Genomic DNA, 27664 nt, shown 5'->3' with positions numbered 1-27664 from the left:
GTCCAGGTGGTTCCAGTGATGCTCCATCTCCTCACTTCTATCAGCTCAGTTCGTCTTTACATCCCCAAAGACCTGAGGCCATTTGACAACAGACAGCTCATGCTTAAGTCCATTCAGGTGCAAAGTGCAACCATTGAGAAATAAAGATCTTAAAACTGTCAACAGAAATCATTCTCTAAATCCTTTTTCTTTCTGTCCAATCTTTTGTGTTTAGGAGGTGCAGAAACGTTTCCCAGATGGAGTTCCCATACTCGACCCCATAGATGACATGGGAATCAAAGACCCTGCACTGAAGAAAGTTATTCAGAAGGTGGAGGCCTTTGAGCACCGCATGTATTCCCACCCTCTGCACAGTGACCCCAACTTGGAACCCGTCTATTCTCTCTGTGAGAAGAAAGCTCTGGTGAGAAACTTTTTGTGCAGAAGTTAAATGTCAAACCATAACCATTAAACAACAGCTGCAGTATAGGTACAGCAGAACTTTTTATTCTTGCCTATGTTTGACGTTAGGTACCTTTTGTTAGATAACAGTCAGTGACCTTTATTTGGCTTTTTGCTGTTCAGCTGTGACCGTATATGCTCATACAAACACAGGAAGAATGAAAGCCAGGTCGGATAGCAGGAAACTTCCTTGAGAGGTCACAAGTTGAAGATTTTTATTTTACCATGTATTGATATACTGTGTTACTGAACCACACTCGCTAAGACTGTGCTGCAGCACAAAGCGCCAGCACCACTCCCCAGCAGTTGTAGAGAAACAAATCATTCACAGAGTCTGTCTTGCATAAACGCTCTCTGTGGTCCCACCCATCCCCCAGGGAAACTCCACAACGAGCAGAAGGCGTAATGCCTACTAATTTTACATTAGTATAATTACAGTTCTTAGAAAATCAACAAACAAAATACTGTACATTCTTTCTGAAAGATATATATATATGACATATTTGAGGAAGTATTTGATTTCTAAATTTGGTGCAGTTAACTCCATAAATTTTAAGACCGTTTGCCTGAACATTTATTAGGGTCAATTAAAGTTGTACTTTCTATAATTTTTGTAGGGCTTTAATCCATAATGAAATTGCTCCACATAAAGTAACTGTAGGATCTTGACATCAATATTTAACTTCATAGCTTAATTCGTAACGGCAATCTTGGGTCAACGGCTGTTCATCTCAATATATAATATAAAGAACAATGACTTGACTTGATATACTGTCATTGAGAAAGCTTTTATGTGGTCTTTGTTTTGTTAATGCTTTATCTTTGTGTAATAGCATGAACAAAGCCACTAAACGCTCCATGATATCCTGAATTAGAAACTACACAGCAGTTTTGCTATGCATGCTTTAAAAAACTATACGCCGAACAGGTTGTGGGCTTTAAGATGCTTTACCATTTAAGCTAGATGATGCTAACATTAGCACAGCATCATGTTTATCAAATATCCATTAAACAGTTGTTGAGACATTTACTGAAAATGTCCACCTTAAAGGAGGGATATTTCTGTGTGGGCCAAAATGGAATTTACTGTGAGACTGACATGCATAATTTACTTTACAACATACAGAATTGTAAAGCTACCATACACTCCTGATATCCTTTAGAATTTAGAAAACTCCTCTCAACAGGAAAGTGTACAAGGTCAGCATTCTGATCATGAATTAGTGCATGCTGCATCTGTGTGCTCAGCTGAAGACTCACTCAGACTGTTGAGTTAAATTCAGTACACCTTCTCTTAGTTCATACTCTGGCAGTTACAAGGCTTATTGTGATCAATGCAAAACACCCACAGTGGCTTTACCAGTGAGAGAAAAAACAAACCGAACCGTGTTTGACAATTTGCATCAATATTTACATCTCATTGTGGTTTTGAGTGAAGTCATTGGCTCAACAGTACAGTGTAAATAGGAATTTGAGTGGTAGAGTTTGAGATTAACTTGCTTTTCTATTAACAGCTCTACAATCCCTGTGAAACCCACAGCAGCTAATCCGTAGTTTCATCTCTTCAGATGCCACAGTAATTCTTACCTTATTTGTTTAGCAAAGCAGATAGCACTGTCTGAACTCGCCATGTCTTACAATAATACTCTGTGGTTAGTGAAGCTGACGCAAAGCTGTAAAACCCTTCTCATTTGAAGCCTGGGTTTAGTGCTGACAGAACTATTTATTAGCATGAGCTGCTGATTACACAAGCCTCAGAATGTCTTGGTTTTCTAGTTTATATGTGCATTTATAATAATTTTCTGTACCAGCACGTTAGTAGGCCCCCAGTTATAGAAATAAGCAACCATTTTGAGTGTCTTGCTTTGAGTAATGAGCTGTGTTGGTGAGATGTTTGCCTCCTTGACTCAGAGGTGTGTTGTAATGAGGGGTGAAGGTTAAAGGGGATAATGGACTTTATTGGTGCTAGATAAGCAGGCAGATGAACATCTGTTGCAATTTTTATTTACACTCTACTTTATCACTTTGACACTTAATGTACTGTTTCGAATTATCTCATGCTGAAAACAGCTGTGTGTTATTGCACAGCTTTTAATAATTACAGAGAAATCCTGGAAGAGCTTCACTGAGTTGCATATGATAAAGGTCTCATGGCATTATTTGAAGCTCGTGTGTATTGTTGTGTTTTAGATCGCAACAGACGTTCGAACGGCCAAACGGGAGCTGAAGAAAGCTCGAACCGTCTTGCAGATGGACAAGCTGAAGTGCAGAAAGAGAGTTCTGCGAAGACTCGGCTTCGCCAGTCCCTCTGATGTCATTGAGATGAAAGGGCGGGTCGCCTGTGAAATTAGCAGGTAGGACAGGAAAGACAACAGGCAGGTTTCTAAAATGCGGGACAAGTCTTCTCAGCTGTCTATGTAGAACATCAATGGTTTTGAGCTATGTCGGACACTTAATGCAGATAGAATGCAGCCACTTACTAGAACACATGGAGTTGGTTTTTGTGAAAGTGGACATTTTTCATTCATTAAACACTTGTCTGACCACCACAGTGTGAATATGGAACACTGTGTGGAGCAGCTACTTGAGCTCGTGGTAAATAAAATCCACTAGCCTTTAGTCTGAGTTGATCAGGAGAAATGTATATATTTTTTCTTAAATCATAAAAATAATCCTCCTATATTGAAATTTTAGTCAAGAAACATACCAAATTGCACAAGATACACAGCATAATTTAACCAGTCTTTGGTATTAGCGCTCTCTGGTCGGCACACTGCTCTGAATGAGATGTGTGAAACCTGACAACCTAACCGTCTGAACTCCAAGCAGTTTCTTTGCTCCTTTCACATTTTTACTCACTGTGGGCATCATTTTCACTCCAATGTAAAGTCTCCAGCGTCATATCCTTTCTCAACGCAGCTTGCCACAATAATAAATATATAAGAATACCTATATACCGCAAAATCCAGCGATATAGTGAAAAATCCGCGATACCAAATGCAATTTACAAATCCACGATACAGTGAGACTGCGAGAAGTGAACCGCGATATGAGGAGGGACCACTGTATACTGTTTTGAAACCATGCTGCATTTATTTTATTGATCAGGTATGTTTCATTTTGCTATCAGTCTCTCTTGTCGTCTCATCTCTGCTCTGTTTAGATGCAGCCTGCAGTTCAACCAAAAAGTTTCTTTCTGTTATGCAATTGTTGGTCGCAGCTGAGACATTCACGGCTTCTCAGTTGCGTTGAGTAGCGTAGATTTAGATTTATTTATTTTAATAGTATCAGGTGCAAATTGTTGATTTTTAAGCAGTAGGAAAATTTTGTGAAGAATAGAAATAGAAGTGTTTTGATGATGTATCACAATTTTAAGTGTATTTTGGGTTACTTTTTCAAATGTAACCACGTATGATGCGTTCACAGACTGTCGACAAGTTGAAAATCCAATAATTAGTGTTGTTTTTAGTTTAGGCTCTGATTTATTTCTTTTTTTAAAGTAGATTTGTCATTTTTAAATGAAAACATGCTTTTCAAACCCACTGATGGATTTTGGGGCTCAGAGAGTTAATAATACCTAATAATAGGAAAGAAAAAACTTCATGGAGCAGACATTTGTGGTTTTACTCAGTTTTTTTCTTCTTTTGGGACCTGTTTGTTATTGGAGCAGCTGATTGAAAGACGTCTGGCCCTCTGTTAAAATTGTTATTGTATCTTTGAGTTTAATGGTGCAGATCTCTTGGCAGAAGTTCTTTATAAGGGGAATTCTTTATTATGGTGTTGTAGGAGGGTTTACAAGTGAGGTTTCACCACAGTTATGGTGTCTTGCCCACTTCTGATTACAGCCTGGTTTAATGTATTGATGATGAGACGGTGACTGTGGATTGTATTTGGTGAGCATGAAGTCTGAGGTGTAGATTGTGAGATGACATCTGCTCTCTCCTGTGACTCCAATAGCCTCACCACAGTTATTCACAGTTACTATTATAATAGAACAAGGAATGTCTCTGGTAATAAAACATAAATAATTCTGTGCATTATTCTTTCCAGTGCCGACGAACTCTTGCTGACAGAGATGATATTCAACGGTCTCTTCAACGATCTGACGGTTGAACAAGCCACCGCCCTGCTGTCCTGCTTTGTCTTCCAGGAGAATGTACGAACAAACACACACAAACACATATAATTCCTGTAATTCTCTGTAAAGACAGATTTTAAGCCCTTCTTGAACACTGACATAAACAACCGCTTCTCATTCCCACACATTCAAGCTCCGTTCGCATTCTTGGCCTCTTCCCCTGCTTTGCAACCAAAACAGAAACTTGAGTTTGGTGTGAGTTTGTCTTCTCTAATGAAGCCTGGTCTCCCAATGAGACAATCCAGCATCAGATGTTTTAACAAACCTTTTCTTTGGCTCCACATCAGCTCAGTTCTCTGGTTCCTCTGAGAACCAAACTCTGTCCAAACTCAATCCTGTCTCACAGTCTTTATGGTCTAACTGAAACGTTCTGTCAGAGAGGGAACGATGGCAAGCAGCTGTCATGTTTGCCATATAAAACCTGTGTACATTCGCAGCTGTCGTTTGTTGTCACAGACCACCTGCTGCTAGTTTACCTTCAGATGTTAGCATATGTGAATCATTTCAGAAACCATCAGGACAGAAATCATTTTAATGATTGCCCCAGAAATATTGTATACATCTACATCAACATATTACTAAGATATCCATCAACATAGACAGAAATGTTAATTCAGCCATCAGATCTTGCAGGAAGCTGTAATCTTGCCATTGTATCTGAGGCAGAGCAGGCAATTAGACAACAGGTGCTACGCAACATGAAAGTCTCAGCCTCTGAGCAGCAGTAAATGTTCACTGTTAAGTTAAATTTACCCTCAGATGTTAACATGCTTCTAATCTTGCACATTAGCTTGTTTATATAAACCTAGCTGTAAGTATGTTTGGATTTGGTTAGATGCTGCTGTGGTTCTGGCTCTTTTTATCATTGTTAACAACATTCCATATGTTTATGATGTACAGCCACAGAGCAGGTCTGTTTAACTTCTAACACCAGCAACCTGTTTATTAAACATGAACACACCCCTCAAAAAAGGAGCATTTCAGGTGTTTGCTCATGTTTGTCTTTCTTTAAACAATACAAAACATGTTGGCACATTATTTTAGACTGCAAAAAGAGAAGGCTACATTTGATTTCAGTTGGTTTTGAAAGAAATTCACCAGTGCAATAAAAGATTTTCAATTTTTAAAGAATAAAGTGATGATATCAGTACTGCTTTCATATCTGGCTGTTAAATGTGAAGTAGAAGCTTTTTCTTTGCTAAGCTAACTGCAGCTTAATACTGGAAAGACAGGAGAGTGTTGTCGATCTTTTCTTCTGACTCTGGATGAGAGCGATTCCTTTCAGGGCTCATAATGAACCTGTTGAGAGGAAAATCAAAGCTGTGAAAGCATTTATCAGTAAACTGCCACTTGTTGTACTGAGAAGCTGAAATATAAAGTGTGAATATGAAACAGCTGGCAAGTAAAACTGCTGCAGATATATTTCAGAGATTTAAAATAATACTGCAGTAATAAAGGCAGTAGTTGCTCAAGCAGAATCAGATGTGTGACTGAAGCAGCAGACACCACATTCTTCACATTTAATACTCAACAACACATCTGAGCAGTAGGATTTCTGTAGTTCTGCTTTGGGGAAATTTGATCAGTTTCTCCCAGACACATTAATAATGATTTCTTTTGTGGAAAATCAACTGAATTTTGCTTCTGTTGTTTCCCCTCCAGGCCAGTGAGATGCCAAAACTAACAGAACAACTAGCTGCACCGCTGAGACAGATGCAGGTGAGACAGCATGAACCAGAAGTTGTATCTGCTGGTTTAATGTTGGACTTTGGCGAAAATGTGAACACTGCTGCTGTTGTTGTTGCATTCAGGAATGTGCAAAGCGCATCGCTAAAGTGTCTGCAGACGCCAAGCTGGAGGTGGACGAGGAGACGTATCTAAACCAGTTCAAACCCCATCTGATGGACGTGATCTTCGCCTGGGCTAACGGAGCCACGTTTGCTCAGATCTGCAAGATGACTGACGTCTTTGAAGGTAGGTTATTGACCATTAGTGATATTATTATCCAGCAGACACAACAGAACTTTCTGTACGAACCTGTTGGGCCATTAGATTGTCATGGATTTCAGAAGAAGCCTATAAATTGGCTGAAAATATAATGAAGAATTCCTCCGAATGGTGATGGAAAAGCATATTTGCTCAAATACTGTATAATTTTAGGTACCTGTACTTGAGTGTTTCCACTTTACGTTGTTTAAAACTTAACCTTGTTCCATTTCAGGTAGAGTTTATATGACAGCTGTGCTTTAACTTTTCACATTTAGCACTAAAAGTCTGAATTAGCTAATAAAATGGAAAATGCCAGATTTTAAAGTGGTTACTCCCAAACTTTGTAGTTTGTAACCAATTTCCAGAAAGTCTTGTACATTTGGGGCTCCTTGTTCACAAGTTAGATGAGTGTTTAGATGCACAATTTAGTACAAGAGTTTGTTTTTTTCTTCTTTTCTCTCTCTTTAATCATCTCATGACCGCTCAGTTAACTCAATTAAAACCCAGAAATACATAAAGTACTTAAAACCAGCTCCACTTTGACAGCCAACAATTTTACAATACCATTGTCACTATTTTGTTCCGTTTTGATTCCTAGAACTTTTCTGCATTTTGCTGTAAATACTGCAGTACTTACTCTTGCTTTATACGTTGTAAAGAATCTGAACAGTTCTCCCATCACTGCCAGAGTGCATCGTGGCCTTTAAAAGTCCATTTTACCTTTGGTTTCTTCACTATCTCACTTTACATAGCCAGATGGAGGTTCACAAACTGATTTACTGTGTGCAATTTGATTCCCAGTCCATCATTCTCCTGATAGTTTTGGTCTCTGAATGCCAGCAGCTGTCCTCAGCTGTAAAATATCTGAGGTCACTGTAACAAGGAAGTACGTAATTCTAGTTGGGAAAGTTGAGGGAGGATTCAGTGTGTGTTTTGGCGACAGAGAGAGAAATTTCCAAAATAATTCTCGTTGCGCAAATCTGAAATTAGATGATTACATCAGTGGAATACACGGTCTGCATTTTCCTCATAAGACATTTTTCACAGGAAACATCCTGTTGGGATGGTTTTCATAAAGATGATTTAGAAGGTTAAAGGATAAGTTGATGGTTTTAGGATTCTGGAGCTCCTATGAACACTGAACTGGTCCATATATTGATACTGGACATTAAAGTATTCAGTCTAATTGATGGTGAAAAAAGCAGTTATCAGGAACTGATGTGACTGAGCTTTTTGGAGTTAACCAAAACTTCACAAGCTACTGTGTTTTCAGTATGAATCCCCTCCTTGCATTTCTAGTGTTTACCTGGAAGGACGACTGTGGATTTTGTGTGTCTTGTGTAGTTTATAGTGAAAATGTTTCAGAGACTTGTGTTTTAATGGACAGTTTGAACTGAAATTATTATAGACAATAGAAGAAATTCAAAAACTTTCTCTTATCCTTTGAGAATTATTTGTAATCTTGTGTAAAGACAGTGCGTGCATTTCTCAAATATTTAGATCAGCAGCAAACACTCTGCCAGAAAACATTTGAAGCCTACGGATTCTTCAGTGGGCAAAAGAGTGACGTAGACGTATAAACGCCACATTTGTGAGATCATACACAGAGACAAACTCATCCTGTAACAGGAAACATTTTGAATGTGTTTTCTCAACATTTCACAGCTTAAAAAGATTTAATGAGAACTGTAATTGACAGCCTTCCTCCCCCATTAAAAACACCAGACATGTTCATTAATAATTAAACAGATTTTTTAACAATTCATTTTTTTGTCATTTATAAATCAGATTTCTGAGAGTTTAGAAAGTTGCAAATACTTTCACATATAAATAGAATAATATGGTCTGGACTTGTTCCCTTTTTAGGATTGGAGGTTTAAATTTAATAAAGTTTTTAATCAGTGTTATGTGATCTGGAACTAATTATATGAATAACTAATGTCTTCTTTTTCTCTGCATTTTGCTTTAACCAAGGTATTTTTTGATTTCAAAGAACTGAGTGTTGGGATTTTCCTCATGCACCGATAAGATTTTACATCTTGATAACACTTCGAGTTTTGCAATTTTACGATCTCAGCACGATAACTAACTTAATGTCTGTACTTTTTATGTCCTGTGATTCGGTAATTTGCTTGATAAAGACCAAGAATGTCCAAGAAAAACTTGGCGGAGCTGTACAGACATCTGTTCAGGCCAGGGAGAACATTGAGATGCCTCCAAGATGTTTTGCTGGAGTGTGGCAGTAAATTCTGCTTTATTCAGCTGTTGTATATAAAAACACTTCAACAGGCTGTATTTATGTCTTGTCTTGGGTAGGAAGCATCATCCGCTGCATGCGCCGTCTGGAGGAAGTCCTGAGACAAATGTGTTCTGCAGCTAAAGCCATCGGCAACACGGAACTGGAGAATAAATTTGCAGAAGGCAAGAAACAGAACTTCTATTGTACTGTAATAGAATGATTACATGTTTGACAGAATATTTGCTAATAAACCCCTACACTGAACATGAACCTGTACTGCAGTCAGTTCACTGACAAATTCAAAGGAAACATCTGTAAATGATGAATTTCCTCTTTGTGTCTCTGCAGGTATAACGAAGATCAAGAGAGACATCGTGTTTGCTGCCAGTCTCTACTTATAGTGACCTTAGGTTTGATGAACCTCCATCGATCTCTTTGTCTTTTGTTCTTTAAGTGTCACACACACGTTAAACTGTGTGTCGTTTGTTTGGCTTCATGTGGAAAATAATCTCACTAATCTGACCACCTCACCAGATCTTTAATGTCCTGCTGAGTCGTGTTTCTACAGTTGAGCTCACTTCACTCATGATGAAGGCATCTATGCGGCCGGGACACGTTGAACATTCAGGTTTTTATTTTGCTTTTTGCTTACATGAGCAAAATGATGCATAATGAAAAAACTCACAAATCTGGCATGCTTCCATTTTATCTGACGGCTCCTGACATAATACATCACACTTATGTTTCACTGGTGTTAAGGTTAGTAAGTAAAATGGCTTTATTTTTCCTTATTTTAGACATTTGTACATATTTGTAACATTGCTTTTTTCAATAAAAGTCTGTATGGTGATTTGTTTACATACAGATTATATAAAAGCACATTGTTGTTCACTTAATGTTTACATTTGATTACACAGGGAGCTGTGATAGCAGCAGTAGCAGTCCAGCAAAGGCAACACGGGACTTAAAGGCAGAGTTTGGATGATTTGAAGTGTTGGAGGTTTGTACCCGTAGTTTATTACTACAGTAGATGGTGGCTGGTGTTCCTCCAGTCTGAAGAGGCAGACAGTAGCGTCTGCTAGAAGCTTGGCAGTGTACTGCTGTTGACTGGGTCGGCAAAAAAGTACATTATTAGCTTAAATGTATGCCCTATTTAGAATATTTTTAATGCTTTACCTTGCTGTCAGACAGCTCATCTTGATGAGCACCTGAAGCAGTTCCATAGCTCTCTTAGACCCACCAGACTCCTTTGACAAAAAGTGTTTTGATCGCAAAGAACACAGAAGTTGCTGGTCTGTTAACCCTTGTGTCATCCTGCAGGTCAAATTGTTTTAAAGTTTGAAAATGTGGGGGGAAAAAAACAGTATTTTCTCAGTGAAACTTCTGATGTCCACATTTTCAACATTTTTGGGAAATTTAACTTTTGGTAGAAAAAAAAAGTTAAAAATGTTTCTTAAGAACATTCACCAAAAAAAAAATCAACTAAAATCCAGCGAATTTCACTTCTAAGAAAATAGTTTTACTGATTTATATGTAATCACTTTAGATAGTTTTAGGATTTTTTGGAAGATCTTTACTCATTTTTAAAAAATATTTACATGAATTTTCTTGCCTAATTTGGGGGATTTTTATTAAAATAAAACTTTTAGGGGAAATTTTTAAGGAATTTTTGGAATTTTCTTCCTGAAGGTTTTGCAAATTTTCAGAAATTTGGGGAATATTTTTGCTGAATTTTTGGATTTTTTTTTCAGACAAGGAAACAATATTTTTTGGTGCTGGTAAATGAAGACAACAGGAGAGTTAATGTGTGATTTGTCCTTTTGCTATGTCCAAACACATTAGTTGAGATCACAACTAAAATGACACTTTTGTCAATGAAGTCTGGTGCTTTGAAGAGAGCGATAAACTGAAACAGTTCCCTGTTGAAAAGGGCTGTCTGACAGCAAAGGAAAGCAGGGAAACTCTCCAAATATAACACAACCTTAAGTTAATACTCATTTTTTCTAGGGAGCTAAAATATGTTTTGATGACCTGGTCTACAGCTGTACACTGCTTAGCTTTAGCGCAGCTCCTTCTGGATGTTTCTCACAGCCACTGACACGGATAAAAACCTCATACAATCCCACTTCAAAGAATCCAAGCTGTCCCTTCAAACTGAAAGTCTACTCTGCAACACTCTAACCAACCAAGCTACAAATCAAATGTCTTGATTAGAATATTTGGTTAGACAGCTGGAGAGTAAGACTGCAGTGTCCTGGATCAGCTTTATCTCCAGCACATTCTAGCCTTAAAAAAAACAAACATTCCTCTTTTAATTAGCCCTTTAATCAACACTGGACCTATGGCAGCAACGTTGTAAGTCTCAGATGTCTCTTTCTATGTGCTGGAGATAAAACCGACCCTGAATCAGATCCTCCATGTGAGGAAAAGCACTAAGCAGGATACATTCACAGGTTTCCAACTGTCCTCCCTCCTCCCAGCAGTGGTCAGACCCTTTAGTGGGTGCATGCAGGCGAATCTTCCCACCAGCTCAGTAGATCGATACATGCTAACTGGTTCCCGTCCGTTCAGAATCTCTAGCCTCTAACCTACATCTGCTTCAGTCATTCAGCGCATCTACAGGGGTCGGCGGGGCGTCTCACCACTTTCCCTCCAGGCTGAGAACTGGTGGACAAGACGGCAAAATTATAGTCTTACAATTAGGCCTGGCATGGTTCCAAGAGTTTCTTCTGGGATGCTAAAACATCCAACAGTTCACTTGAAATGTAATCAGGTACTTCATAGTGTAAATCCATGCAGGGTAACAGATGAATATTTGCGTGAGATGAAAGGCTAGAGAGCTGGGATCCTTGTTGTGCGTTCAGACAGAGCAGAGGTCACCGCTGCCGCTCACTTAGCTTAGTTGGGACTCAAAGTGGTTTCCATTCGTGGGCGTCTCCTGCAGGGTTGTGTGGGGGATGTCTTGCTCTTTATGAGAATCTGCACGTGACTTGAAAAAGGGTGACACGAAGAAGACCTGCGGGACACAGAATTTAAAAAAGTCTGTCAATGAAACTGGAGCTTAAGTGGAGAGAGAAAATCTAGCCAAACTGTTTCTGGGTGTTTCTTCTTCCTGTCACATTTTCACTCACTGTGGGTTAATTTTTCACTACAGAATGAAGTCCTGCACCTCTATGGGAACAGCACAACCATGAGTGGAAGCAGAGAGGACTCAAATGTTATCACTGCAATATTAGAATGCCATAAATCTTTTTTTTTGAAGAGATTATTTTACATAAACTTCAATTTTAAATAAATGATGTAGTATGAAGTGATTTAGATGAAAATATCAAAATTTTAAGCAAGGATTTAGTTTGGTTTTCTAATAGAGCATTATGTCACAGGTGAGTAGTTTAAGGACTTGGATAGTTGAACATCTCAGTTCTTTCTCTTTTGACAGTTTTTAGCTTTGATAAATGGTGTAATTTGGGCCTGACACAATAGAAAATTTGCTTATTTGGTGTCTTGCCAAGTGTTCATTGAAAAGAATGCGACTACTTGAGTTTTAGAATACATCTGTAGCTACAACCTACTACTACTAGATGACCGTTAGCTTAGCATAAAGACCTGAAACAGTGAAAAGTTTGGCTGTGCCCTCTTCTCAAAAGTAAAATAAATAAATAAATGTAGTGTTCTCATCATGATCTTACTCACCATGTTCACAGATTTATAACCTTGTGAAGATGGTGAGTAAGATCATGGGACCCCTGTTCCACTTATGCGCAAGATTTATGTATACAGGCCACTATCAGGCAAGAAAACGATATTCTTGCTGATCCATCACATGTCCTGTTCACAGAGTATGAGCTGTTGAATTCAGGCAGGAGGTACAGAGTCCAGCTGTGCAGGTATCAACTGTTTTATCCCCCTCTCAATAAAGCTCATTAACGAGCAGTTAAGTGCTGCTACCAAAGGGAGGGGGATGTGTGTATTTTAGTTTCGTTCTTATACAATCTTAACTTCTTTATTATATGTCATATATTTTTATGTGTTTTTTTTAGTAGCATGTGTTCTGTTTTATTGTGTTGCAATGCAGCTGGATTTTACCTTGTCTAAGACAGATTTCTCCCATGGGAGACAATAAAGTAAACTTGACTTGATCTAACTCCCAGAAAGATATGAAATAAGCAAATACTGTAAAATGTCAAGTCACTGCTTCAAATGTAAAGAGTTTAGCGCATCACTTACCACCAGTATAGCCATGAGGGCACCCTGCAGGAGTCCAGTCAGCACGTCGCTCCAGTGATGTTTATAATCGGATACTCTTGAAAATCCTGTGTACACTGAAGCAGCAATGAGGAAGAACTGGAGGGTTGGTCTGAGCAGTCGCGCCCAGTCGGCCTGGAGCCGAGCCTGCAGGTAGAGCTGAGAGAACGACCTTTTAATATCCACGTTTAGTCACAATACATTTTTTTAAAAAGTCTGTCACTGGCTGTGTGTAGTAAAGCATTCCTGAAAGAGTGGCAGAAAAATGAGCTGCACATGACTCAGTGCATTTCCATTACCACAACACAGACTAGATCACCATGGAGGACAACTGAGGTGCTGGTGTTCACATTTCACTGTGACTTTGACCTAAACAAACAGGCTGTTTATAACCTCTAACAGAATCTCTAATCTAAGAAGATGAATATCTCACTGCCGCTCTGTTAGTGCTATAAATCTGGTTTATGACACAATTAAACACAGTGTTCAGCTGACCAGACAACTTCATTTGCTTGTATTAAAAACAGCCAGGATGTGTTTGTTCTTTCCATCTGTCCTTGATGCAAACAAGCCCAACTGTTTTATCCAGATCCATGTTTCATATCTTCCTGTACCTCTTTATATATGTGACGCAAATACTGTCATTTAAAGGGCGTTGGTTTCTCATACTCCAACTTCCAGTGCACACAGGGGAAAAGGCTTCGCTGCTGGTGCCAGGACTTTGTCCCTGTGTCTATTTTTATCTGACGGTTGTTGAATGAATCAGCAGCCTCGAAAGTTTATCAGGGCTGGACAGTAAAAAGATCATCAACGGTGCAGGAAAAATCTTGAAACGAATAGTTCGACTTTTTGGGAAATGCTGCATGTTTGCCTGAAGCTACAGCCAGGAGACTGTTAGCTTAGCATAAAGACCGAAAACAAAGTAAATGTAAGAAAGTCCCCAGATTGTTAACTCTAGACTTTAATCTTTGCACAGTATTTTTTCAGACAGACAAGCTGTCTCTCCTGTTCAGCCAAAATACATCTGATGAAGATTGATAACGAGCTCACGTCAGTCCATTAAATTAGGGACTGGAGCCAAGAACCCATTAGGTGATGCTCACACAGCAATTTTAATATCCCAACTGATTTTTAATAAATGAGCTGCATCATGCTCAAAAGGGGAAACTTCACACATATTCTTCAAATGTGCACGCGACACAAGAAAATAGTCACACACTGCAGGATATTATTAGGATTATTGCATCAGAGGAAGCAGTGTACCGCCTCATGTGATCTCATGGGGACACAGATGTAAAACCAAAACAGAGACCAGAGCAACAACTGGCTTTAACGCAAGTAAAACTACAAACAACAGCAGATGGCTGAAGGAGCCTGGATGAGAAAGTGTTTGGGAAGATGCAGCCAACACAGTTTCATTTGGTAAAAAGACAAGACTTCATGTATCTGTAGCTAACGTTAGCCTCCAGGGCTGGAATAGTTAGCATAGCTTGGCAATCACGCCTGTTGCTCCACATGACAATCAGAATCACTGTAATAATAACTTGTAAATATCAAACATGTTTCATATCACTGTGACCCTGGTGAGTCTGCAAGCAGTTTGGGAGGTTTCAGCCTGGATGTGTAAATATCTTATATTACCAAATAATCTGGACTAGACATCGGTTCTGATGAAGACAAGGCTTCTCCTTCAATTGTCAGAAGGGTGAAATTTGAGAAAATTGGTCCATAATAACTCTGATTGTGTGAGCCCAGCTTAGCACAAAGACTGGTAAACAAGTAGGCTAACTTTGCTCAACAATTACAAAATCCCTCTACCTGCACCTCTAAAGGATGGAGAATCAATTCCAGTGTTTATGCTGAGCTAATCTGACTGACTGGTGGCTGTAGATGGATATTGATTGGTCAGGACGAAAAGCTGTGTGGCCTTCCTGGCAGTAAAGGTGAAGTTACTGCACTGGGCTCAGACATTTTCCACAATCCAACTTACATTAAAACCACAAACTGATGATTTTACAGTTATTTTTTTTTCTTTAATGGATACTTTGGACAAGGTCAGGCTAACTTTTCCTCCAGTTTCCTGTACTGATGCTAAGCTAACGGACTGCCTCTGCTGTCACAGACAGATATAAGAGTGGCATCGGTCTTCTCTTCTAGCTCTTGCCAGTAAGGCAAATCTAACATATAAAACTGCTCTTCTAAAGCTGGAGTACAGGACTTAGATTTAAATAGATGTCCATTGAAGCCATACAAGTTTACACAATGCTGATTAATCCAATAAATTTCTCTGTATTGACAATATACCAGAGTTTAAACGTGGTTTCTGTGGTGACAATACTGCACTGTTAGTAATGCATTTTCTGTTAACTGGTGATGGAGACAGAATAAACTACATTTACTAGAGTTTATTGTGGTAAAACCAGGGAAGCATACCAGAAAAGTTTGTGATGATCGAGTTAAAAAAGCCTTCAGAGGACAGATTACAGTCGAGGCTTCATTCACAAGCAGGAGATGACAGTTCTGTGCTTCAGGTTGAAGCTGGAGCGATGAATATCAGTCGGTCTATACGGTGATTTATTAAATGTTCAAGAACTTAGATAAACGGCAGGTTGTATAAAATGCCTTTGAACACTGTGTTCCAGTAGATATGACTGCAGATCAATATTTAACTTGTACTTACAGCGAGGAACATCATGCAGTACATGGAAAAAGACGAATGGCCAGAGTAGAAGGACAACCTGCAACAGAGAGGCAGAAGCAGGAATCACAAACTGTGGACTGAAGCAGCTGCACCAGTTTAACAAACTGAAGTCACTAAAGCATCCTGTTGTTCTCATACAGGCATCAGCATCAGTATCAGAATCAGTCCTGGCTCGCTCTGCTGTTACAGTGTTTGTTGCTGTGTGTTCTGGAGAAGGATGAAGATGGTGGACAGCAGCCCCTCCCTCCCCCACAGCCCCCTGCACTGGTTACTTCCTGTTTATAAAAAGAGTGCTGTGGTTTAATACCAGCTATGTGCGTGCACACACACACACACACACACATACAGTGTAATATTACTGGACACTGGATAATTTCATGTGCCGTTCTTCTCTGACACTTGACGAAGCGTTGGGGGTTCTGTACTGTTCAGAGCGTGGACCAACAGCTCGGCCTAAGAGGCAGGTTATCTGGATGCATTTACAGGTAAATACCAGAAAGACGTTTCCTCTGCCAAGTTGCACACAGTAAACCTACTGACCCACTGCAGCCTCATACAGAGGTTCTATCATCGGTTCGGAGTATTTTTATCCACATGAGCAGCGCGGCTCTGGAAATGTGGTCCGTCACTTTGGTCCAAACTGAAATACTAGTGGACGGATCACTATGAAAGACATTCATGGTGGCCAGAGGATAGATCACCATTGCAGAACGTCACACTCTTACTTGTGTTTAATGCTCATTGGTAGTCTGGTGGTAAAGGTTGTACCTGCTTTTATGTTAGAATTATCCATGAGAGCATTGCTGAGGTGGAATTTAAAGGATAAGTTCAGTCTGTTCTAACCTGCTGATTATACTACAAATGTGTCTCTATGGGTTAGGCCAGAGGTGTCACACTCATTTTAGTTCAGAGGCCACATTCAGCCCAATTTGATCTCAGGTGAGCCGGACCAGTAAAATCAGAGCAGAATAACCTACAAACAACCACAACCCCTAATTTTTTCCTTTATTTTAGTGCAAAAAAGTGCATTCTCACAATGTTCGCATTTAAAGATTTATCTTTTTACAAAACACCATGAACAACCTGAAATTTCTCAAGAGTTTAGCAGAAATGATCCATCATCAACACGGAAGGTAATCTATTAATCCACTAATCTCAGCATCAACAGTGACACTCTGGCTGATTAAAACAAGCCTCTGTAACAAAACCCAGCTTGGGAATGCAATAATAATGCTGACCTCTATACATCCACTGCGGTAGCGCATTAAAACTGCAGGATCCTGCTTCACTCAGTGTATTTTAGTCCTATTCATCGGGATGTAAACAAAGCATCTCACTGAATCTCACCTTACAAGTTAAGATTTTTCACTATATGCTCCTTTAAACAAACACTGACAGTAGACGAGGTCTGTCCGGGGGAAGTTAACCTAAGGTAATGTGGAATCATGTTACTGTAAGCTGATCCTGAACAGGCCACAGCAAGCTGCTCTCCTGCTGCGCTCATTAGAGCCCAGCAGACACACAGAGCAGCTGGAAATATCATGTGTCCTGACATTAATCTAAAAAGCCCTGGATATCTGCCGAGCATCACCGGATCCTTCTCTTGGCCGGCTGATAAACGTTTGCAGCCTTATGCTCCATTAAAAAAAATAAGCAGACAGCGGAGCGGCAACGGGGCTCCAGGAAGCACCACACCCTGGTACATGTGGAGGAGATAACCCAGAGCAGAGGGGGGTGGGAATGGTTACTCTCAGCTCAGGCTAAATGTCAAGGAGAGGGAAACCTGCACGTATTAAAGGTAGGCTGAATAAAAGAATAGAAAGCTTCTCACAGCCCATAATAACCTAACTGATCCTCTGTGGTTGTGCTCGCATCAGAATGAGAAGAGGAAATCCTCTCCTCCCTCCACTTTTCCTTCTGCTCTGAGCTGATAAGAGACGGAGACCTTAATGAAAACAAGCTTCACATTCCTGTGATGTGACTCAGCAGTAACACAACTGCTTCACACTGCATCTCTGTGAATATACGACCACACACCCTCTGTTTACTACACCGAAAAATCAACGGATCACAACTGACAGTTTGATATTAATGTTTTTAACTACATCATTTGAAAAGTCTAACAAATCGCAAACCCTTGAAAACATGACAGGTTTGAAAGGTATATCTAAAAAAATAAATCCAAAATTACACAATTTATCAGCTGGAAATGGTAAGAACAGAAAGAACTGCCAAATTTTCTACTTTTCCACAGTCCTCGAACTACTCATCAGTGACATACTGTTCCACTGGGATACTGAATCAATATAAGCTCAAAACTGTGACATTTCATCAGACATGTCTCAAAAAATAAACCACACAAACAAGATTCCGTAGAAACTCCTGAGCGACTCGGCTGCGACCACCAGTTACATGCTGGCAGCTCTACAGGCTGTTTACTCAGAGCAGATGGAAGCAGTAAAATACCTACAATGTGTCGAGTCGCCACATTTCTGTAACACCTGTGAGCGCTTTGAAAACATACGTGATTATTCCAGGTCTTTTCAATTTTCCATGTGATTTATGGAATTAGAACTCTGTCATCCTGCACAGAAGACTTTTCTGACTTCTCGCTACTTCTAGCAATAGCTGTGCTGTTTCCATAGAGATGAAAAATGAGCCCACAGTGAGTAAAAAATGTGACGCGAGCAAAAAAAATGCCAGAAACTGCTTGGGAGCTCAGAAAATAACAATGATTGTCTCATGACTGTGAAAACACTTGTGTTATTTATGTGGAACAGCAAACAAACCAACGCACACCAAAGACTCTGCTTTCATTTGCTGCAACAGTTGTAAATCCAAAACTTATTTATTCATAGAAAAACCGATCACATACTCATAAAGACATGATCATGTTTGCTATCTATGAAACTCAATGTAACATGTTTATCTCTTCCAGGAGACGTTGAAAACTGGAAGGGAAATCACTTTGTTTGCTTTATTTATCTGTTGCCGTTATTACTCTAAGATGGTAGATGCATTTTTATTCAAGGTACAACCTTGAGCACTATAATAAAACACTCAACAGCTGCTTGATCAAATGGTAAAAAGTAATTATACAATCACTTAAATGCTGTTTAATGACACATTTAACCTTTGCTCTTGGTGTTTACACCATAAGTATGTTACAAAACAATGGAGAGCCAGATTTCAGTAATCAGTTAAACAGCAAAACAACAACCTGGAGAGCTGCAAGTTTAAATGAGGAAAACATTTCAACATCTGAAATCATGAAGAAATTCATGGAGATATCATCCTAGGCTGCAATAAAGCACTAAAATTAATATTCAGTTATTCTGTTGATTAATTGGTTGATTTAAGAAATAATCATTTTATCTATAAAAATCTAAAAAAAAAAGAAAAGAAAAAAAGAGGAAAATTGTGATTTATTTTAATGTTTCATTTAAGAAATAGTCCAAAAGGCAGCAAATTTCCACACTTGAGAAGCTGGAAACAGTACAGGTTTCTGTCTACTTTTTCATATCTGATTGCTATAAAACAAAGAGGTTTTGAGCTTTGACCTACCTGCCCTCGTTGACCATCTTTGGGTCTCCTTGGCAGATGAAGTCTTCGATATACGCCCCCGATGAGCAGTTGATGACTTTCCAGTCAGGTTTGCACACATCCAGGAAGTGCGGCCTGAGGCGGCCGATGGAATACTTGGCGATGTCTGTCAGAGACTGGCTCATCGCGGCACCGAAAAGGAAAGTGCCGACAGCTTTGTAAACACAGGCAATGTAGCTGCCGAATGACGACTTGGATTTGAGGCGGTTCAGATAAACTAAAAGGCACTCGCCAAAGATCATCTGCAGAAGTGGAGGAAGGGAAACAGAGTTAGACTTCTGCATGAAAATAGAAGACGTCAGATGAAAATTGAAGATGCAGCTGAATGAACAACTCCAGAGCCAGAAATATTGCCTTATTCCAATATCACTCACTGAGTTGGAAATGAGAATAACTTGCTTTGGACCAAATACACACAAAGTTCATGCCTGTGTAGCAGCTAAACTGTGTTTTAAGGAATATTTGGACTTTTTAGGCTGCATGTTTACTTTGTTTACTTAATTTAATGAGAAGACTGCGTCTCTTTTCGGTGCACAATTAGGAAACTACAACCAGCAAACAGGATAGCTTAGCATAAAGACTGGAAACATTGGGAAACAGTTAGCCTGGCTCGGACAGAGGGGAACAAAATGAACAAACCAGTACAGATCCCAGACTAACTTTTACATTGTTGGCACTGTTGCACCCAGTGGTTTTTTTTGTTTTGTTTTTAGGTGCACCAGGACATAATCTATGTGCACCCAAAATTTTCACCCACTTTTTGGCGCTGAGAATGTACTTCTATGGTGGGTGGCACGCAGACTCAAACAATTTGGAGAGGGAAAGTGTATCCCAGGTTGTTTTCTAAAGCTACAATTTACTGATGTGCCTTCGACACCTCACATGCTTCAGTGGAGGCTACAAATTACTGAAGTTCAATAAATAGGGGCAGTGGTGGTGCAACGGTTAAGTCTCTGGACTACCTATCAGAAGGTCAGAGGTTCAAGGCCCGATGTGGCATTATCATTTATGTATTTTTCTGCAAAATGTTGACAGTCTTTCTGAGTTCCCATTTATTTCAACGTTCTAGATAATACCAAGCAGAAATGACTAGGTCACTGGGATAACTACAGGACTCTCAACTGAGCGTTCCCCGGGTCGAAGCCCGACTAGGGTAATTTGGTAAGAATGATATGGCTTGTTTATTTTTAGCCCTTAACCCTTCCTGCTCCAGGGGCGCTGTATCGCGGCTGACCCGTAGTTCTGACTCCCCCAATTGGGGAGATATGCGAAAATCAGAATTTCCCCTCGTGGGATTAATAAGGGATAATAAAAATAAATATGAAACAACACGGCCACAGGAGGATGTCCACTTAAAATAAGGAACACTTCTAATTTAAGCTGAACTAAAAGTGTGATGTAAAGCCAGCTTCTTAATCACATAAGTCAGACATTTGTATGTTTGAGCTTGTGCGGACGAGTTCACACTACAGCTCTGAATGACTAATGACTTACTATCATTGTGAATGCTGTGGTTTGATGTGTTCAGTGTATTTTGCAACACTATTGACAGATAACAGCCCAAGGTAGTTGAAAGTTTTCTGCTGATGGATTCATACTAATACCAACCTGATACTGGAGATGCTAAAGATTAAAGGTGCTATTTTACAGTTAAAGATGTTGTGAGAAATGCCAAGAAAATGAGCTTTGAGTTATTCCCTTATTAGGATAAAATCTACAATCTGGACACTTTTTAAAAAATAAAAGTACCGCAGCTTTTTTCAGTAGATTCAGCAGCAGTTTACTGACAATAGCTACAGAACTCTTTGGAAAGAGTTTCACATCTGTTGTACTCTTTTTGCAGCTACAGATTCATTTCGGGCTGACAAGTTTCAGAATAAAAGTCTGCCTCAGGTCACGTTCCTCAGTCATCTTTAAATGTTAGTGCTTTCAAAACATTTTCCACATCATGCTGCTAGCAAATTAGTAGATGGTAGTGATGGCTACAGATAAAACAATGTGCATACAATATTACAAAATAATGCATTTAGGAGGAAAGGTGAATTAAATGAAAAGAGGTGTAGAAGTGGATGGAGGGAAGCAACAAATACAAAAAGAAGGAAGATGAGTTGAAAAAGAAATACAGAAGCGAACCGTTAGCAGAAAACAAACCAGGTGCACTTACAGTGAGTACTGTGACGGGAATCATAACACCTCCTAATAACTGATAGGAAATGGTGTCCTCTTTATAGGGGAACTTGATCGTATCATCATTACAGAAAAAGCCCCGGCGGAAAGGCCTGTGCTGTGCAGTGAGTATTGCAAATGGGAGTCCAGCTAGCAGAGAAGCAATGAGAGAGAAAAGAATACAGGTTACTAGATGTCAGTAAGACGTCTACCCATAATGCAACAGTGTGTGCCAAAGCAGGAGGCAGCAGCCAGGTGAGAGAGTCTCACGAAGCGTTGCGTCCTCTGACGGAGGTGGCGTCCTCGCCAGCTTTCAGAAAACATCGTTAATGGTTAAAGTGTTGGCATGGCAACAGACAGTTAGATGCAGATCAGAAGTGGATGTTAATGGAGTAAAGTCCACACCTTAGAGCACACAAAATAGCATTCATGAGCAGGTTACTGAGCGCTACTGATAAGTGCATCTCCATTACTTTCTCTTTTAATCTGTGTCCGGAGCAGCAGGGATTGTGTTTCCAAACAGGCTTCTGTGACTGAAGCACTCTTGTTACACTTTCCCTAAAGACTCTCACTGTTACTTCAATATCTCTCTTCATTACAAACACACTTTACTCTTCCTTAAAGTTGACTCTCCACCTCCAGGTTACCACATACTCTCCCACATCCTCCATGAAAACACGCTGAGCTATTGAGTCATAAAAAAGCAAAACAAAATAAACAAATAAAGAAATAACACAACATTGTTAAACAAAAGGTCTTGAGGTTAAGAGTACTCATGACACATAAAAGACAGAAAAGAAAAATCCCTGATAACATAAAAGTAACACAAGGCAGACACACACTCACACACATCAGCTGCACATCCTGCCTCCGTTATTCTCCAGAAACCATCGCTCTGATCCAGAAGAGCTATTTTAAGGAACCAAGGACGCAGCCTGCATGTCTGCTGCACTGATTAACAACAGCCATAGAACGTTCACCCAACGCAGTGATTCAATGAAACCCCAAAAAAATCTAGATTTAGATTAACAGATTCATTTGTGGTTCGGGTCTTTTATACTAGATTTAGTGTTTTTCTGAATCAAATGTTTAAACAAAGTAGTGAAGATGTTAGAAAACTAAACACTCGAGCACTGTTTTTGGGCAAACTGGACTAAAAGTTCACTCTGAGGTTGATATATTTTAAATCTTATATTTAAGTGGACATCCTCTTTCACCTTTAAGAGTAGCGGAAGTACATAGCACATACTGGCAGCTGTGCTATGACTGTAGTATCAAACAGAAATGTAACTAGAATATATCCTAGATAAAGCTCTGGATGTTCATTCTCTAATGTCTCACACACCTTCCTCACAGCAGATATGCTGACTTGCCACAGCAGGTAAAGTACAGGTGTAGCTGGTAGTAATTATAATATCTGCTTTCCATGTAGGTGTGACGGTAAACCACATTACGTCATACTACATGCATACCAGACGAACTAGAGCCGAAGCCATGGCACACCTTTAACCCCATGGTTACACATGTGCTCGACAAGTCAACATATTTGTCGTAAAACAGGTCGTGTGTGAACTGAACCTGCCTGGAGCGACTCCTACTTACGCAGCTAATAGGCAGGGTGAAGCCCACAGTGTAGAGCACCGTGGAGGTGACTGTGCTGTGGTGGAAAGGGTACCTGATGCTGTCGTCATTACAGAAAAAGCCCCTCTGGTAGGGGCGGATCTTACCCAGGTTAAAGGCTGCCAGGGGCAGACCTCCTGTGGAGGGAGAGATTAGGAGGAATTATCACAGAGGACAGAGTGCAACACAGTGTGGAGGCCTTTATGTGGAAGAAAATCTCTCAAGTTAGAGGTTTATGGTGCTCATTAGCAAGAAAACAAAGTACCCACATGCAAAACAAATGAGTGAAACTAAGGGTTTAAAATCCTGCTTGCAGAAAGTAAACAAACCATTCAAGTAGATCAATTTACTGATTTATTCTGGATTTTCCTACCATCATCAAAGTTCATTAAAAGAGCAAAACCCACTATGTATTAGTCTTTAAAAGCTGCTTACTACATTTTTGGAAGACACTAATTTCCACAAACAACTGAACGTTGTAGTTTTTTTAAAAATATTTTTTAGGCCTTTATTAAATAGAGACAGTGAAGAGGCAGACAGGAAAGTAGGGAGAAGAGTGGGGGTACGACATGCAGCAAAGGGCCACGAGCGGGAATCGAACCCGGACCGCTGCATCGGGAACCAGCCCCTGTACATGGGTCACCCACTTAACCTGTTGAGCTACACAGGCACCCAAATGTTGTAGTTTTTAGCAAATATTCCTCCTCGCCAACAAATGATCCCCTCATGGCTGTACAACAAGTGAACCTTTTTTGAAATTGCAACATGGATAAGCACAATGTCCACATTTAGTGATAGAGGTCAAATGTGTCACAAGATACTATTTTAATGACTCATCATGGTGCGACAGAGATGACCTCGGCCTAAAAATCATATTCACCCAAGAAAAAAAGGGAACTTGCTTGTTGGATATGACAGAAGAATCACATGTTCAGTTTGAAACTTTCTTTTTTCAGTGGAAAAGAACTGCAAATATTACCATTTCTACAAAATTGCTATTAATATCACAATATCGATCAAGACTATTTTTTTCTTTGCATATAGTGCAGTGGTGCATTTATTGGGGACTACTTTCAGCCACAGATTAATTCACAGTACGTGCATTAGTGATTATATGCGAAAGCAGGTCAGTGAATGAGGGACTTCCTCTAAATTTATTCAAGTACCTGTTTTTCTTAATAAAAGGAAAATGTCAGACAATGTGTCTCCCTCATTTGTTTCAACAGTCTTCAAACAACAAAGGGCTAAAGCTCAGAGGAATAAACTACGTCAGGCTTTGGCAAACAAGAAATTTTTGCTAGGTAGACCATTTCTTTGTCACAAAGAAAAATATCCTTCAAGTTGGAGTCTTGGTATTACTGAGCTCAGTGAGATTCTCTACAACATTACATATGAAACAGTAAAAACTCTCAACACCACAGACTTAATTCCACCAAATGAATCTTTGGGCAGTTTTTTCTGCCTGGACTGAGTCGCGGTGGTGTGAGAGGAGCTGTGGACGTAGCTAAGCACTCCCTATAGATAAAATACCATAAAGATAACAAATTATGCTAATTGGTTTTGACAGTCCAAAGTCTGGATGTAATGCCGCTGTCACTTCTCTGGCTGTTTGGCCGGTTTAGCCCATTGTTGAGCTGAGAAAAGACACAGTCAGTCATCCATTCAAGCAGAAAGCGGAGCTCTATTATTGAGCTGTAACGCCCATCGACGAGCCACAAATGGACGAACACGCAACATCACATGCAGATGAACCATCATCCATGAGCTGCCAGTGAACTGCTTCTTAGTCGCGTCTGGTATTTGTGTTCAGTGTGTGTTTCTGCAGCTGCCGTCCTCAGATGATGGAATACAACAGCTGGAGATGCCACTCAGACCACCAGCAGCACTCACAGCTCAGTTCCTGCCTGCAGTAAGCAGCCGTGTTACACTTCAACTCACTCTCGTTGACATAACAGAGCAGCCGAGGAGCTTCCAAACACAAAGACTGTGACTGAGAAATGGTTCTTTTCCTGCAGTAAATGTATTATTAACCACATAAAAGAACACAAAACAGGACAAATACTGCTCATTGTACGCATCTTAATCTCATTTATCAAACTACATTCCTAAGACCTTAAATTTGCGACATATGTGTGTATTGTTTAACGACACACAGTGAGATATGACTCACAGATGCCTGATACTCTAAAATGTATTAGTCTGTATCAGAAGAATACGTCCAAACAGGACACTGAGACTGTACAGACAAGTTTAACTGTACGGCTTTTACGAAATTAAAGTTGTGCAACATAAAGGAAATCTGTAGCCTTCGGTGGTTAATAGTATTTAAAGAAAATTAGCCTCTATTCAAAAGTTTGTTTTGGTTTTTGTTAGTGGATGTTTGAGGTTCACAGTGCAGTTTAAATACCAGAAGCAGTGCCTTTGTGCTCAGCTTATTCTGACTTTATGCATCGCAGCTAGTTTGAAGGCCAATTAAATGAACAACTGACATAGAATGAGAACTTTTCAAGGCGGAAGGAGACGTCTTGTACACAGCTCTGATACTAAGTCAAGTCATTGATTTGGAATTTTTCAATGAGGTAGAAGGAGCAGATGTTGTTTTTCAGAATGTTTTATGGAGTGAATTCACTTTACAGGGGGGAAAAAACATACCAAACATGAATCATTAATTCAAATCAGCGCTACAATTAACAATTACCTTCAGTGTTGATTATTTTCTCGATTACCTGATTCGTTTTTTGAGCTTTAAAGTGTCAGACAATGGTTTCCCAGGGCCGACAATTATGCCCTCAGATATCTTTTTTTTAATAATTCAAGAATTTCAGTTTACTGCCGAGTAAATATTCACATTTGTGAAGCTGAATATGAATATTATTACTACTGTTCTATTATTATTTTATTTCTATTACTACGTCTATTGCTACATAAGCTGCTGTAACAATATGAATTTCCCCTGGCGTAGGGAGAAATAAAGGACTTATCTATCTTATCTTATCTAAAATCACTGAATGGACTTTTTTTTAATTTAAAAAACAATTATTTGATTATCTAAATGATAGGAATTAACTTAAAAATCAACAACTAACTGATAAATCATTGCAGCTCTGGTCCAAACAGTATTAAAACATGTCTGGATTGGATTTAAAGAAAAAAAGATACATGTGCTTCCAGGAGGAAATACTGAATTTTAGACTCGATGGGACAGATAGTGCATGACTGTGCAAAGGAAGCTGTAAGTCATGGTATTAATCAATCATTCGGAATCAAATCTGAGAGACACGAACGCTTCTGAGACAATCCTTCTGCCTACAGAGTGAACCAGAACAGCACTTCTATGCAAATACAACACTTTAACACTGGCTGAGACAAATGAAGAGAGCCGCCACACTGTCGGTTCAAGCTTAGCAGTAGAGACTCTGAGTATGACTGTACAAAACAGTTTCAGATCTGCTTTATTGGGGATTTTAGGCCTTCTGAGGGGACACCTGTGGTTATATGGAACAGGAAACCCAGTGAGCAGAAGCAGTAACGTGGTTAGTAAAAGTTTCTCTGCAACATCTTTAAATAGGTCAGAAAATGTGGCCTAAACAGGTTAAAGATTACAGACAAGCATGTGGCCTACATGCGCCTCAATGAGAGAATGGCACAATAATATAAAACAATCAGCTGTGGGAACATAATATAATGGAGCAAATACTGAATAAAATATTAAAGACAGGAACTGTCAGTGTTAGTGCTGCATCTCGAGTCACCTTATAATAATAATATAAAAAAAACATCACTGGAACAGCTGGAAAGTCCTTCATAAGCACAGTGAGACCACCTCTAACAAACACATTACTGGACTACAGGTTAAATAAAGTGGACTTTCTCCGCTCCTTTCACGTGATGGCAAACTGCTAAATATCCCAACACTGGATTATGTCCGCTCACAAATCCGCTTATGGGAGACAAACAGAGCACAGCCGCAGTAAAATGCGTTTAAACACATACCCAGGACCAGACAGACTACATCCAGCAGCACGAAGGGGAGCCCTCTGGTCTCAAACATGTTGCCTCTTGTCGGTGTCAGGTCGGAGTCCCTGTGTTCTGCTGCTGCTGCTGCTGCTCCCTAATAAAACACCAGCAGGACGACGCTCCTCCTCGGGACGTCGCTGCTGCTTCTTCCTCCCCTCTTCACCACAACAAGCGGCAGCTCTAAGCAGCAGCTCAGTGAACGCCCAGACAGGAAACAAACACAGCCTCCGGTCCGCACGACAACAGCCGCATATTAGCGGCAGAAAGACGCCTTGTTGTTGTTGTTGGGGTTGTAGGCGGTCGGTGAGCTGCAGCTGCTCCGGTGGCTCCGCATCCTGAACCAACGCACGTTTTTAAAGCTAATTCACATCAAACAAACAGCCGCCGTCACGGAGAACCGGAACTGGACAAACACCTGCCCGCTGTCACCGTTTCTAACCGCTGAAACACGAGCCGAAAGAGCCGAGGAGAAGCGAAGAGCAGCTGCAGGCCCGGTGCCGCGTTC

General features: G+C 39.9%; 2 protein-coding genes across 5 annotated transcripts in view; one reads left to right on the top strand and one right to left on the bottom strand.

Moving 5' to 3' along the window:
- Positions 1-9686, top strand: part of mtrex (Mtr4 exosome RNA helicase) — a 25050-nt gene extending 15364 nt beyond the window's left edge. Inside the window, exons 20-27 of the mRNA XM_023264627.3 lie at positions 7-117; positions 215-403; positions 2632-2795; positions 4492-4597; positions 6242-6298; positions 6391-6553; positions 8885-8989; positions 9156-9686. Coding sequence (XP_023120395.1) covers positions 7-117; positions 215-403; positions 2632-2795; positions 4492-4597; positions 6242-6298; positions 6391-6553; positions 8885-8989; positions 9156-9208 — 948 coding nt within the window. The 3' untranslated portion in view covers positions 9209-9686. The remainder of the gene's footprint in view (positions 1-6; positions 118-214; positions 404-2631; positions 2796-4491; positions 4598-6241; positions 6299-6390; positions 6554-8884; positions 8990-9155) is intronic.
- On the bottom strand, positions 9420-27664 carry plpp1a (phospholipid phosphatase 1a). 4 transcript variants are annotated; one of them, XM_023264665.3, is made up of 6 exons: positions 27136-27664; positions 21521-21672; positions 19318-19598; positions 15733-15790; positions 13035-13211; positions 9420-11823 (listed from the first exon to the last, which is right to left on the bottom strand). In XM_023264665.3, exons 1-6 carry the CDS (start codon positions 27191-27193, stop codon positions 11701-11703), a joined length of 849 nt encoding a protein of 282 aa, XP_023120433.2. In that variant the 5' UTR covers positions 27194-27664; the 3' UTR covers positions 9420-11700. The 4 variants fall into 4 exon arrangements, with proteins under 4 accessions (XP_023120433.2, XP_023120432.2, XP_054859991.1 ...); XM_023264664.3 differs by lacking the exon at positions 21521-21672 and adding an exon at positions 23125-23279 and having other exon boundaries at positions 27136-27660; XM_055004016.1 differs by lacking the exons at positions 21521-21672; positions 27136-27664 and adding exons at positions 23125-23279; positions 24895-25046.

This window comes from Amphiprion ocellaris, chromosome 17, assembly GCF_022539595.1.
Source record: "Amphiprion ocellaris isolate individual 3 ecotype Okinawa chromosome 17, ASM2253959v1, whole genome shotgun sequence".
NCBI classification, from domain to species: domain Eukaryota; kingdom Metazoa; phylum Chordata; class Actinopteri; family Pomacentridae; genus Amphiprion; species Amphiprion ocellaris.
The sequence above is the reverse complement of the archived record's forward strand: the minus strand, read 5'-3'. Positions and strand labels throughout refer to the sequence as shown.